The sequence below is a fragment of the Dysidea avara genome, chromosome 5 (assembly GCF_963678975.1).
Source record: "Dysidea avara chromosome 5, odDysAvar1.4, whole genome shotgun sequence".
NCBI classification, from domain to species: Eukaryota; Metazoa; Porifera; class Demospongiae; order Dictyoceratida; family Dysideidae; genus Dysidea; species Dysidea avara.
In genome coordinates, this window is record NC_089276.1 from 22,868,014 (window position 1) to 22,884,065 (window position 16,052).

The following is a 16,052-nucleotide window of genomic DNA, read 5'->3' on the forward strand; positions in this document are numbered from 1 at the left end:
GTTGCCCTGTTGGTAAATATTCCCGACCAGCAGTGGTAATACATCTGAACTATAGTTGTACACACTAAGAGCATTTACATAATGTAAGAGTATTGATAGCTATCTATTTGTAGCAACTATTTCTTAGGTAAAAATAAAAATTTATGTTTACTTAATCTTGAAGTAGCTATAGAAATATAAATTTGTTAGTATGTACATGATTACTGTGAAGTAAAAAATCTCCGTAGAAACCTTTTAATGTAATAGTACTGTAGGACATAAGTCAGATTGCTCAAAGTGATAGAGCTCAATAGCACTAGAGCAGATAAGTCTAGGAAATAGCTTGCACGGTATACATCTTCTAATTCATCTCGATGAACATCACATTCAGGTCTGTACCCAGCAATGGAACAACTGAAATAATTTTGTAGCTGCTCAGCTGTAGAGTTTGCTGATAGTAGTATTTCAGTGAAATGTGCAAAAAGGACAGTCATTACTAAAATGTAGTACCAGAACAGAACAAACAGTTTGGTCTCTGGAGTTGAAAAATCAGTCCAGAAACTTTTAAGCAACACAAGAATATCTTTTGGATTGCATGAGTATTCATCTTGTGATCTAGCTGCATTTTTCTGTAAAATTGAATACAATAGATTATCACTAGAATTGTTCACTATCTGATAATAGAAAACTTCAATACCATAGTAATGCATGAAGAGTTCCTGACAGTGTAGTATAATCAATGTAAGCCCTGGCATAAAGCAGTTTCAGGACTGGCTTCTATTGAGCCTATGAAAATAGTGCTCAAAAGTCAAGCCTATTAAATCAATAAGAAATAACTGCTTTTATCAACATAATTTTTTCTGACTGCTGTATTAGAGTAAGTGACTGTTATATTAGAGTATCTCGGTCTCGTTGAAACTGTAAAATTAATAACATTGCATTTTTATATAATTATAACAATGTGTAGTGTGATCCTACAATATTATTTTTGGTGAAGTTTTATTCTTCAAAATCATCCTATGCTGGCATTGCTAGCCTACTACGTTTATGCTACCATATTATAAATTGGCACAAGCCTATCTATCTTTTTCAAAGAGCTTTACAAGAATTTATACATCAATTTTATTCATTTAGTAGAGCGACTAAGCAACAAATTTTGATAAAATCATTCACTTTGTGAGAAAAACACCAAATTTTCTGTGCAAGTTGAGTAAGGTATACTAAATCATTTTAGATATGGTGCCATGTCAAAATTATTGCTTTAGGGTATGTTTTGAAAATTTTAAACTAGGTTATAAGCCCATTTCTAGCTGGTCAGGAGACCATGAAAGTGCATTCAAAATCTTCTGTTTTGCTTAAATAGTATGAATGTATTTCAAAGTTACAGAAAATCTTTCAAAATGTGGTAAAATAAACTGTTTTTAAACACTTCTAATGGAGTGAATATTTCAGTGTTAAAAGTACAGGCATAATCCAATAGAAATAATTGCATATCTATAAAGATGCAAAATTTCAGTATTTATTATTGAACACTTCCCTAATACATTTTCTATTGATTATACTTGTCGGGTTCTTTGAGCATGATATGATTGGTAATTTTAGTGGCACCATATCATACAGTACGATAGTACTGTATAGTAGGAATCACAAAGGAGTAGGCGTGGCCCACAGGATGACATCACCCAAAAATCAGCCTCAATTTTCCCTGATGATGATGAGGCAGTATTGCTTAAGTCCAAACTAGCCTTCAGATCAACCTGAAATGCTTTCAACAAGTTGCTACAGAATTTTTAAAAAATTATTTAACGGAACTTTCTACTACTGACTGATCGAGTAACTGACTGATGCCTTCAGACAAGCAAAATGCGATAACGACTAAGGCTACGGGCTTGATTTTTTCACTCTTCGACATCACTTCGGCCCGAGAGGTGCCTTTTGGCATACCGCAGTATGTACAATGCATTCTTCATGGACTTACCAGTGTCTTCCTTTGTGTCCCATTCATCTTTGCTGACAGCGAAAAGTGTTGATTTGGTGGTAGCATGTGATGGCTTCCCTTCATAACGGAAATCGTCAGCGTCCATATTATTCACAGTGGCTATTTTGATTGCAGAGGTGCTTTTTGAACATTTCTTGATTCATACTGTTGTGTAATGGGTTGAACATAGCCAACAACAAAGTGTAATGCATGCTTCACTTTTCAGACGATAGTTGATATAACTGAGGCACGCGGCACCATTTCTTTCGGTATGCATAGATTGCAGAGGTGCTTTTCGAACAGTTCTTGATTCGAAATGCTGTGTAACGGACTGAACACAGCTGGCAATGAAGCGTAATGGATACTTCACTTTTCAGATGATAATTGATATAGCTGGGGCACGTGGTTCACCAGTCATAATAATTATTTACAAAAAAGTTAACAAACAAGTATATACTTGGAATTTGAAACTAAAGTAGGGACCATAGCACATCGATAAAAGGTACTGAAACAAGCTGGAGTAGTCCATGATATTAAAACAATAAGAAGTGTTATATCCCCACTGTGCTCAAGATACCATAATGGAAATGCACAGTAAGGATATAACACTTCTTATTGTTTTACTGTGATTTAATATCGTGCACTACTCCAGCTTGTTTCAGTACCTTTTATCAATGTGCTATGGTCCCTATATACTCTAGTTAAAAATTCCAATTTTTTCTGTGTACTTGTCTAATATGAAATCATATGAATTAAGCAATTGTTGTTCCAAGTTTGGTGCTTTTATCAAAAAGTGAACACTTTTTTGGTTAGCCGCTCTACTAATTGCTTCAAGCATGCTTTGTACAACCTGATTACCTGACTTGCTGATTGATCTAATAGAGTGTGACTGAGAATCACTATTATTGGTACACTGTCTTGGCAGCCATTGTTTTACTGTAGCTAACATTGGATACATAATATGGGATTAGTATCTACATACAGTGTAGCTACAGTACATACCACTTTTGTAACAAACGAAAAAGTACTAGAAACTTACTCGACGTAAAGTACAAAACGTTGTAAGCAACATACTCAACCCAATTGTAGCTCCAATTGCTACTGGCAATATAAATGTATAAAAGAAAACATTAAGGTCAACAGGAACACACACATCTGGTGGAAATCTGTTGATCTGGTAGCCTGAAGTACCAGCAATGATAGCACCAGGAAGAGATCCCAATACTAGTGCAATTGTCACTTCTATCACATGACATTTTGTAGCATGATTCTCCATAAACAGCTTGGCCTTTAGTGGAAATGCCAGTGCAAAAAGCAAGTGTCCTAAATGAAATAGCCAGAAACCAAAGAAGTAGAGAAATCCAGTTTGTACGATGAATCCTATAAATTGAAAACATGAACAGTAGTGAACAACTAATGCTAGTCTTATACCATTTTGTTTGTATGCAACACATGTAACATCAATGTGCCCTGGACTATTTCAATTGTGGTTTTGAGCAGTGCTCAAAAATCAAGCCTATTATGCTCACAATTATGCTTTCAAAATCAAGAATATGCTCAGAACTGACTGTTTTATTAGAGTATAATCAGTTTTCTGACTGCTATATTAGAGTAATTTTGACTACTCTATTAAAGTATCTCAATCTTATTTCTGTAAAGTGTGCATATTAACCAGCCAAGAAACAGTTCATTTAGTTATATTTTGTGTTTTGAACAATAATAATAATTACCATAATTCGCTTTATTTTCATGCAAAAAATTTCCATGATAAAAATTATTGTGTAAAACTTATTTCGTATGATATATGCAAATGACTGCTCTATTAGAGTAGTTCGATCTAATGCAAATAAAAAATTGCGTAAGAATTTTTGTACAAGTACTTGCATACGAAAACCATTTTGCAATGAAAAATAAAATAAATTTGTTTACAAAAATTTTTGGTATTATGCTTGATGCTTGTGATTACCTAATAAGTTTTAAATTACACCAGCATAAAGTTGGGGTCTAGTTTTGGATAGACTTTGCAATAGAACATTCTCACATAGCTCTAGGGGGCTATTACTTTGCAATGCACATGTGACCATGTAAAGTATCTAACCATGTATTCAAATAATTGCTCTATAGGAAAATACAATTAATGTCATGAATAAGCCTATGAGACCAAAGCATGTAGTATTTGGGACTTACTAGCATTGGCCACTATAATGAAGTGGTCTTATTAAAAGGTGGCCACTAAGTAAGATATAGTTTGACCATCTGATAGAAATTATATTGGATCAAAATTTCCAGAAAAAAGGACTGACCATTTTAAAATAAAACATTCAAATACTCAAATAAAGCAGTCAAAGTGCTTTAGAAACTTAAATCTTACTTTTGTAGGTAAATTTCTAGTTACTATGGGACCATAGTTCCCAGTGATTCCATACACAATTAGTCACCCCTCTATTCACATCAACAACTTCTTCCACCACCACCTTATCTTATAGAAATCTGTTGTACTAACCTTGTACTAAACAGAATCTTGTTGGAGACTGCAGTGCCTCAAGTAAATTGTGATCAGAGCAGAGAAACTTTGAGGAGCCAATTGATATTGGGAGTATGAGAAATATCACTATATAAAATAAATCAGTTATGCAAACACTACAGTCATCTTGAGCATCATGAATATAAATCAAACACCAACCCACTGAAATTTTTTTTTAATTAAGGTGTGCAGGGGCGGATCTAGGATTTATAAAAGGGGGGGGGGGGGCTAACTCAAGGTACTAATCTCTTGGGTATAGGTGTGTGAAGCACACTTCCCAGCATGCGAAGCATGCTGGAACTGGGGGGGTCTGGGGGCATGCTCCCCCAGGAAAATTTTGAAATATAGATGCTAAAATACTGCAATTTGGAGACATTTCCACATAAAATTCATACCTGTAGATATTTTATATACTGCCTTTAGATTATACCAAGTACATGATGTACCCCTCTCACAATTGCACAACACTGAATAGGTGCATGTTAGAATAAGAATGTTGAAAGTGGAAAATTTTGAAATTTGAACAATACAAGATTGAATCTGAGAGCAAATTAAGTATTGCCATACATATTAACTACACAAGTAGATGAATGAAGCCCTTTAAACAGACCAATGCACTTCATTGTATGTATAGGTGCAGGCAGATTTGGAAAAATTCCATAACAGAACCAACTACATGTTTCCATTGAATGTTGTATTAGAGTAGTTAGCTGACTGCTCTATTAGAGTATCTCGATCTTGTACACCTCCAATGCTGATCCGGGTCCTTAAACTTTAGCATAAATCCACTGATAATACCTTGGAAAGATGTTTATAAGGTGGTTTTATGAGTATTTGTATTATTAGTGATCATATAATTATGAATATTGAGGAACTGTCTTTCAGTGGTACAGGCCTTCAGATAATGCATCAATCATGCATCAACCAACCTTTTTATTTGCAGTAAGTAAGCGGTTTAGCTATAGGTCAGGTTTCAACATAATATGAAAAAGACAGAACAAAAAAAATTGATTTGTAAGGTGATAATACTAAAACTAATCCATAAATCACTACACATGTTTGTTTGGTCTCGACACTAACAAACGCGCAAACACGATGCCATGCTACCACATATTCAATCTCAACTATAGTGTCTTGGTTTACATGAGATATTTGTAATTCTTTTGATTAACATGCTCAAATTAAATTCACTATCTGTTGTGAATAGTGTCTCTGCATTGTGTGCCTTTTACTAAATGATGTATAACACAAAATACCTATATCAAACTTACAAACTGTAATAACATTGATGGTATTGTAGACAATATAAATCTGAGGAAATCTAAACCTGCAGAATAAAGAAGGCCATAACTACAAATGTACAGCAAGGTCAGATGCCATATGACTACAATACACATGACATACATACAGAGTCTTATGCTTTCGATAAGATTTTGACCAGCCATACCAAATACATAGAACAGACTACCTAACACGATCATTACTTATGTACATCTTGGCATTCTGAAAAGTTCAGGGGGCTGGTCAAGAATGTAACAAATTTAGAAGGGTGGTTGTGGTCTTGCAATGGGCCTAAGTTTGTGGTTTAGTTATTGATATAGATGTATGTGGGAAGTTTACATCAAAACTTTGTTGCTGAAATGTTTCCTTTGCTAACTTTAAAGGAATCAACTTAGAGTAAAAATTCATAATTTAATTTTAACATGTTCTAAACTAAATACATGTATGAAGCCAAAATTTTAAATGGTGGTAAGTTTTTCTCAAAACACAGCAAATTTTATGTGATGTACCCTTGCATAGGAAGCAAAGTTCCTACACTTGTAGGGCTATATTAAGAAACTTTGTAGGAAATATTTACACACTGTTGAATTTTTGTAAGAAAGATTCCTACACACGGCATGGTGTATATAGGACATTTTCATGCTGTGTAGAAACTGGGGCTGTGTGATAATGAAAAACCTATATCTTGACAAGTTTCGATAACAAAACTCATTTTATCACAATACAATATTCGATAATAAAATATCAGTTGTCATAGAGCACTTATACAAGCACAGTTTTGTGTAGTAATACTATACAGTAGTTTAACGCTACTATCTCTTGCCCTTTTCAGCATTACCACAACTGATTGTGACCTCACTCATAAGAATACCATCTGCCTGCTTTTAATATACAATAGTCTACAGCGATTTACTATTATCTTGAAATATTGATAGTAGAAAAATTATTATCTTTATCATGATAATGACATACATATTACGATAATCACATTATTGTTATTATTGTACAGCCCTAGTAGAAACAGTTCTTACACTTGTAGGAATTATTCCTATATATACACTGCAATAAGATGTCTTACACTTTGTACCATGTGTAGGAATCTTTCTTACAAAATTCAATAGTTCCTACAAATTTCTGGAAAAATTCTCAATAAAGTTCTACACATGTAGGAACATGGTTCCTACACAAGTGTAAAATTTCTTCCTGCACTTTACCCCAAAATTACTTATTTAATTTTGAATCTGTTTGTTCCCAACTACATAATAATAGTGTGTCACTTACATTGTCTTCCTATTCAGAATACAATTTATTAATGTAATCAATCCTCCAACAATACCAACACCTTGAAATAAAATTTGTAAAATTTTGCCACCAACCTCATAATTGTGAGATAGCAGTGAGAACTCTGAACACACTGGTAGACAAAAAGTATCACAAAACAGATCAAACTGGTCTGCACAAGTGAGCTGAGGAGCTCTTGAGAAAGTCAAGTTACCATCTTCAGTAAAGCTCTGACAGTCTGGAAAAGATATGTTGATGAAGTTTTCCAGCAGTCTCCACTCAAGAGCACAATCATTGTCACGGATATGTGCACACTCTTCACTCAAGTCTACAGAATCACCTTCACCACACAATGAATCTGATGCATTACAGAAGAATGGCAGAGCAGAAGAACTACATCGATCATTTTGTAGTGCTGTACTAACAACGAGTACTGACTGTACTAATTGTAATTGTCCTTGTAGACATAGTTGTTGACTAGAATTCTCTTGTGTGGTCAGAAATGGAATGTCCGGACACAAGTCATTGAGCCCAACATTATTAGCCTCTAGCGAGAGTACATTTGCATTGAGCTATAAATTAGAATGGATACATTACAATTATAGCAATTTAATGCTAGGTGACTATTTGTCTATTTGTTGGTGCAAGCTAGCTGAAACAAATGTTAAAAAATCAAGTATTATTAGCAATTGTAACCGGATTTGCGAAAAGGGGTCTTCCACACACATCCAATTCTATAAATGTGGAGGACCATAACGTATCAAGCAAGAAACACATTAACCTGAAATTTTCTCCATCCACTAAGCTATGTTGGTGCTCACTACTGACTAAATTGTAAGTCAAAGCCTTTTCCAATCTGAAGTTATGAGTTGTTAAAGTTGGTAAATTGGATGTGTGTGGAAGACCCCTTTTCGTAAATCCAGTCACAATTACTGTATGTTCTGTTTACATCTCATCATGTTCCTTTATTGTGATATAAATGCTACATTGGAATAATAGTTTAATTGGATGTTGCCTACATTTTATACTATGCACATGATAATGCTACAAAACACATACATATTTTTCACAATTAATATTTTACACATGCATATCTAACACTATATTTTATCAGCATCCATCTGAGCTCCCAAGAACGTAAATGATATTAGACAGGTGAGTATTGGCATAGTCACTGTTTCATGTCAACAACACTGATGTTCAATATACTCCCACCGATACTATATAAAAGTATGGGATATACTGTATATCTTATAAGTTACTTGATTGTTCTTGATTTATCAAATAAACAACTCCTGTATTGAAAGAGCTTCATGCACATTGTGGCAGGTGGCCTGTGTAATGGAAGTTTTGTAGAGAAAACGAAGGCTCATGTGAATGCAACAGTGCAAATGTTACCTGAAAAGATTTCTGGTTAAAGTTAGCTACAACTTTATGCAGTTAATTTTAGTTCAGTGGCTCTGAAATCTCTGAAATCATGGGTATTTCACCTATAGTGAGTTAATCGGCTTCAGTTGTCATACCGAAGGCTTCAGTTGTCATACTGAAGGCTTCAGTTGATGCAATAAAGTGATGCCTATTAAAACTATGAATACTTGAACTACATACCATTAGTATTGTTCTAGTTACCCTGGTGACTAATTGAAACAAGGAATATATAGAAACCAACCATAATCTGAGGCCATAATATGAGGTAATAATATCAAGAGCACATAATAAAATAACATTTTTATTATGTACTCTTGATAATATGGTACATTGATTTGGAACGAACTCCCACAGTATATGTGATTTCAAGAAGTACCTAATTTGTGGAGAAGGCAACATGCACATTACTTTTTACAGATTTTAATGTGGCATTTGTATCTGCCAACAATGGAACATAGTTGAGATGAAGAGGATTATGTAACACATACACAACACTGCTTACGTACAATATGTACACATGTATTTAGTACATAACAGGTATGAAAAAGCATGATAAAGCACTATACAATAGTAACAATACATGCAGAAATTTGTCTTTATATTTTGTATACTGTGCTAATTTTGTTGCTCTTAAAAATTGCTGTCATTTTACCATGATCCATATAATGACCTAACTACTCTATAAAGAGTTTATGTGCTCCTTAACTTTGCTCCTTTATGTGCCAAAAGCTCTATGTGCTGTGACTTGACATGGTTTATAGTGATGAGGAATAAATCTTGGAGGTATCAATACAAGCATCACAACCTCAAAATAAAAGTAAAAATTTTGATTATAGGGTGGTACTACAAAATTACAGACAGTATCCAGTTTATGGAAAATATCACAGTATGGCAGAATATTTATACTTGCATGTAACATTAACATAAATTTCATGTATATAGTAAATTTAGTGATCATTGCAAATTTTCACATCATATGCACCATATTGTTTGTCAAGGTACAATCGAGAGTTCAAAACGTCTCTTTCTTTGAAACAATGGTACCTGAGGTACTAAACACACAAATATTTCTTAGCTGGTGTTGGGAAAGTCAATGTAAGTGCAGATCACCATGCACATCAGGGGTTTTGATGACTGATCACGTTTCTCAACTTTCTCCAATGCACTGGTGAGATAGTTGGTTGGCCTTTATCAGTAGGTTTGCTAGTCTTGTCCTTCTTAACCTTTCATCTTGAAACTTCTTTTGTAGCTCAGCGTAACGTTATGGGTGATGTACACAAAGGTGGGGATTTCAAGTTACCTCTTGCTATTACTTTGTTATTACATAACTGACAAATGAATATCATTGTTCTTAAAATGTACTTGCTAGTAATACTCAAGTGCAAAATATTTTACACAGGTGACTCAGATGGCATTCGGATTTAACTCCAATTGTAAATTGCTCGATGGAACCCGTGGTACTAGTTCATACATTGTGTCAGTAAGTGATCATGGTGTCAATGAAGCCATTGTGTTGAGCGCTGCTTATATATCTAAAGATAATAATTTGTCAACTTAACCACATTATAAAAATCCGAAGCATAAAATATAAGCAAAAATGATACTGTCTGCACCATAATTTCCACATACTTTATGGAGATCTGGATTCCTGATAAATAGTGATTTGAGTGATATGTAAAGTGACCAAGGGAAAAGGCAAGATAGAGCTTTGTATTAGCAGATTACGTGTTTAGGTACATAGAGGTGTAGTAATACAACAGAAACCCTTTTTTTTCACATGTTTCACACTGTAAAATTTAATTCTGTATAATAATAATAATAATAATAATCAGTTAAGCACTTACTTTGGGTGGATTCTTAATCAGCAAGTGTTGACATGCATGTAAAATGACACCAAGTTTAGCAAATTCTGTTAAGGGTAACACCTTGATTTTTGAGGGTTTTCCCACAACATTATCCAATAGGAAATTACATGGAGTACATAATTTTATGAGATGGTTCTGGGAAAACTGGTCTTATAATGACAGCAATTTGATTCTTTACGAAGAACACAATTAAAGCTACACGAAGAAACTATTTTCATTATTAAAATCAGCTGGACTTGAGAGGTTTGCTTTGCCTGGCTACTTTTCCCAAGCACAGTGGCAACCCGTAAAAGTGATCTGGGATCCTAACGGAGCTCTGGCCAGCCTGTGGATGGCTGTATGTAGCTGTACAGATCTGTGGCGTTCAATAAAGACCTGTGCTGTAAATGTCCTTTCATTTTACCCAGTTTTGATACCTTAATAGTCCATAACTTGGCCTATTTCATCTCTACGCCTTCCTTTTTAATTTTTAAAACAGCCCCTTGCCCTCCTCCAGCCCCCACCCCTTTGGAGCTCACCTGATACAGTCAACTATAGTTTTAAAATGATGGGAAACTCTACTTGTACAGTGGATGTTTTAGAAAGCATAAGGAATTGGTGTAAAATGTAAAACGTGTGAAAGTTTGGTACACGTAACTTTATCCATTGGCAAGCTACAACACACTGAATACTCAAAACTGGCATTTCTCAATACTTTTAAATAGGCGATAAGACCAGTTTTCCAAGACTAGGTCACATATTATGTTTTATATCAATATATTCAATATTCTTTCCACCAGAGTGGTGGTTGCTAAAATGTCACAAGCCACTCGAGATAGTATTGGAATTCTTACAAAGGTTAGCTATATCATCTTATGTACTTCAAAGTCAGGCTTTAATGTGCCAAATAGTCAGTTCACAAATCAGGTTCCTGCTATTTCTCAAACAACAGTTGCAGTAGTAGTTGCAGTACTAAAAGTTTTAGTTCTAGTATTGGTATTGGTACTAGCTGATCTTAAAAAACAATTACACTTAATTTCTAGTATAGTTCCAGTTTTTTAACTAGATTGTAATGGAATTATAGTTTAGTTCCAGTTCCTAGAACTAGCTAAAAGCAAAAGGCTGTACCTGAGCAAACTGCTTTTAGGCCAGGCAAACTTGATGACTTGTTTCTCATCATGTCCACACTGAAAAATTTGCATTTCCATGCGGGCGGGTGGTCATTTTTCATTATTCATTAATCATTACTACAGAAAATACTTCAAATCAAGCTGTCTGGTACTAGCTAGCTATAAAGGTTAGCTAAGGCCTTTTAAGAACTGGCTAGTACTTACGTTTTACTACCGTTTCTGAGGTACAAGTGACATTTGCTGTGCTGTTAAACTGATAGCCAACCTTCTTAACATCAAAATACGTGTGCACGTGATTGATAGCAGCAATAATGAAATTAGAGGCGGTAGGGTAAAGGGATGCAGGCAGGGATGAGAAACAATTAATCAAGTTTGCCTGGCTTTAGCTTTAGTATACTAAAAAACACTAGACCGGTCGGAGGAAGCGGAAGTGCCTTTTCACCCACAAAACAACCGTGTGACTTTTATGGCTATAGCTAGCTAACCAGTCATATGTAGTTATGCAAGCTTATACAGCACAGTCATGCATAGCTATATGAGGCCACTTACTGAGCAGGTATCGAGATCCACATCAAAGTCTCTACTGAATGATGAAGTATTAGAAATTGACGGAGAGTTCACATAATATAATATTGTTGGTATTTGTAATAAAGTTATTATCAGTAATATCGAACTTATTAAGATGACCACTTGATATGCGGTTTTGGGATCTCTGCGGACATCGACGCAACCTGTAGCAAGATCTGTAACTTCATGAAGTTGAGCCGTTGATCTGAGATCTCTGATTGAATTACATGAGCTATTGGGCAATCTCGAGTCCGTTACTGACTCTAGTTCAACCGCTTCTATATACGGTGCATGGTCAGGTGATGTCACGTCTTCCCTCGCAGTCCTCTTTATTTTCATTATCGCCACAAGTCCAAGATCATAACCTAGTACTCGAGGTATCTGGCTCCAACCGCACTATAAGGTAACAACAATTAATGGTGTATAGCTATATATTACGTAATCTGTTGCAACAACTTTCAGTTTCTTTTCAGTATATCAAACATAAAGTAGTAAGAGAGAGTGTCCAATAGGAGTAGCTACATTCCAGCAAATACACTGAGCCGTAAGATAGAATATCAACACCTTGGTTTGTACAAAGGTTTTACCATCTCAACACATTTCAACACTTGCCTTCCACCAGTAGCAGTGAGTAGCTAAATGTTTCAATTGGATCAAAACTTTAGTGTATTTGTACAGGCTATATTGGCAGTTTGACACTCTTCCTTAATATTGTATATTATAAACTCTTGTTTATATGGACAAGTATGCACGTATGATACTAGATAGTGGGCTTTGCAGTGCGAAGTCACTGATTTTCCCTTCTCCAAGTTACTAACTATAATTATGTCATCGTACACTGTTAAAACAGAAGTGCTATGGTAGCACCTAGAGGTCCTGTTTTTTGACTGAAATGGTCAAAATTTAGGTGCTACCATAGTATTTTTAGGTGCTACCATAGCACATCTGTTTTAACAGTGTATTACACACTGACCGGGCCTGCGAAAACAGGGCATGTGGGCACAAGCTACACCCCATCACTCTACAGGTCATATCTCAGTACTGGAACAGTATAATTCCATTCTGTAACTTGCATCATGATGCCAACTAAATGGTTACTAAGAGCTGAAAATTGCAATTCCATAGCGTAATGGTACAAAATGTTATGAGTGATGAAAGTGTGAAAAAGTAGGCAAAATTCATGTGCCCACATGCCCTATTATCGCAGTCCCGGTCACCTATAACTAAGTTATTTTACAGATCGTGCACGGTGGTCCATGGAGAAACTAATCGTAAATCAAAATTATGTCACAGTCCTAGCAAAGCAGTTGAGTACCTTAATGCATGCAGCTAAGAGTGGGTATACTGTGTTACTGTTATGTTAGCTATATTCAGCAAAGCCCACCAAGGGCATTAAGGTTGATATATTATATACACAGTGACAATTAGTAGTAGAAGTAGCTATAATCTCAACTTGGGTTTGAGTATAATCTTTAAAATGCATATACATGGTCCAATGATTGGCATTCCATTTGCTGACTAAATAAACCATACACTGTGTACTGTACCTGGCTATATATGGTGGTTATATCCTTAAACATTTGTCCTTGTTATTAACATTCATCCTTTCCTTTGCCCCACAAATGACACATATTATGCAAGGTATCCATGTCCAACTGCATGCATGTTTACAGTGTTTCATGTAGCTACTATAAAAAATGTGATAAACATGTTTAAGCCATATCACTAACCTGCCATGTATATAGAGCTAAGCAACACAGCATACATTGTTAACTGTTGATTCTATGATGCAAAAGAAGCCAGTCACATCATTTACATATGCATGTGTCAGTAGCTAATATCACTCATCCAGTCCTCCATAACTTCTCCTAAATCTGTCCCACAAATGGTATTTAGCTATAGAGTGTTCCTTTACAGTCTTTAGAAATATGTAACAGTGCAAGTAAAGAATATGAGGATTAACATACCTAGCTATGATATGATAAAACATGCTACTGTCCATATCTCAGAAATGTCCGTAACTAAGAATGGCATACTGTATTATTGTGTAATAGTAACTGACTAAAATACTTAAATACAAGTAATGGTTGTTATTGATATCTATGCAGTTTAGTGGGAAGAGGAAGAAGTCACTACAGAGCACTCATGGCCACTCCCCTAGACTATAAAAATGCATTATCACCTAGCAACCAAATGGTAGTAGAATATACAAGCCACCAAACATTTAAACAGCAATCTTTAGGCTCCCTGCTGGGGGCGTCTGGATTCAGTGGAATGGACTGGAATGGTGGAATGGAATGGAATGGTGGAATGGTAATTGGATAATTTCATCCAGTGCTCACCTCTTCATAAAGATTACCTTCTAACAAAGACCACCTCTTTATAAAGACCGTTTTACTTTAATGTTTAAATTTCTGCTATCTTGTTGTTTTAGAGATAGGATGGTCTCTAATATGCCTAGAAAAGTAAGAGTGATATATGATTGGTGATACAGCAATACCCCATGCATGCAAAAAAGCTTGGCTGTACAAAAATGACATGTCCATGAAACTAAAAATAACCGATGACTAAATGAGCTAATATCTGTTCAGGCCAAGAGATGAATGCTATAATACCAGAAAATAGCTATAATTTATAAAAAGTTCGTCCTTTATCATTGACTCGTGCAGTCTTGTTGCATTCCTACTTAATTCCCTGTAACTCTGATTGGCTAGTAATTTGGCCACCTTTTTTCTCCTCTACAATGACTATTGGAAAAGGTACCAATTTACTAGCCAATTAGATTTACAGTGAATTAATCGGGAATGCAGTCAGACTGCATGAGTCAATGATAAAGGATCAATGCTATATAAACTATTGTAAATTATGCTTAGTTACCAGTATTAACATTCATTTGTTGGCCTCACCAGATATTAGCTCCTAGTTTTAGTTGCCAGTTACTTTTAGTTTTGTGGACACATCTTTTTTTGTACAGCCAAGTTGTTTTTGTATATATATACCCATCCAAAAACAGCTTATAGCTGTAAAAAAGTGCGCGTCCAAGTAAAGCAGAGTTAACTGCAACAAAAAGTAATGATATCATAATGCGGCCATGTACGAAGTGTGCAAGTTGTAAAATTCATATTAGCTAATCAGATAATACAATGTTATTGTTAAAGTGTTAATGAGAACTATGTGCTGCTAGTTTATAAGTGTGTGAGCATCTTCATAAATGCCACACAAATTTAATTCTCAATAAAGCAATGTGTATAGATTCTCTGATAGCAATAAATAGTTTGAGTTTGGCCACCTTTCCTTTGTTCGTAGCATTGCCGTATACAGGAAGGCGGCCAAACTCAAACTATTTATTGCTATCAGAGAATCTATACACATTGCTTTATTGAGAATTAAATTTGTGTGGCATTTATTGAAGATGCTCACACACTTATAAACTAGCAGCACATAGTTCTCATTAAATAACATTGTATTATCTGATCAGCTAATATGAATTTTACAACTTGCACACCTCGTACATGGCCACATTATGATATCATTACTTTTTGTCGCAGTTAACTCTGCTTTACTTGGACGCGCACTTTTTTACAGCTATAAGCTGTTTTTTGGATGGGATTTCAATACTTTTTGTTAGAATAAGCAATGCACTGTTGATAACAGTAGGTGAGTTTCCATGGTTTTGACAGAAACCCCAGATTACAGTGACAGAATATTAAAATATAACTGTAATTTTAGTGGCCTGGGCCACCCACATGGGGGGGTATTTTCCCCCTGCCCCAGCCCAAAAGGGGCCCCTTGATTGCCTGTTTAAAGAAAGATCGATATACTCTAATAGAGCAGTCAGGATCTAGACCCTTCCTTGCCCCTGGGCCCCTCTTTAACTCTTTTCCCTGGGCCCCCTAACTTCTCTGGACGGCCCTGTTAGTGGCATGCAACTGCAGTCAACTAACACCCATTTTAACTAGTAAACCCTTAATAACACTTTGCCTTTCATCTTGTACTGCATTAAAACGATCAAAATACTCTATTAGAGCAGTCACAAAATA

At 35.3% G+C, this 16,052-nt stretch overlaps 1 protein-coding gene across 1 annotated transcript; it reads right to left on the reverse strand.

Annotated features, from left to right (window-relative positions):
- Positions 1-27: 27 nt before the first annotated feature.
- LOC136256075 (uncharacterized) lies at positions 28-12,451 on the reverse strand. The gene is made up of 6 exons (XM_066048999.1): positions 11,995-12,451; positions 7,044-7,615; positions 5,753-5,808; positions 4,461-4,568; positions 2,997-3,337; positions 28-608 (listed from the first exon to the last, which is right to left on the reverse strand). Exons 1-6 carry the CDS (start codon positions 12,349-12,351, stop codon positions 201-203), a joined length of 1,842 nt encoding a protein of 613 aa, XP_065905071.1. The 5' UTR covers positions 12,352-12,451; the 3' UTR covers positions 28-200.
- Between the last annotated feature and the right edge of the window lie 3,601 nt (positions 12,452-16,052).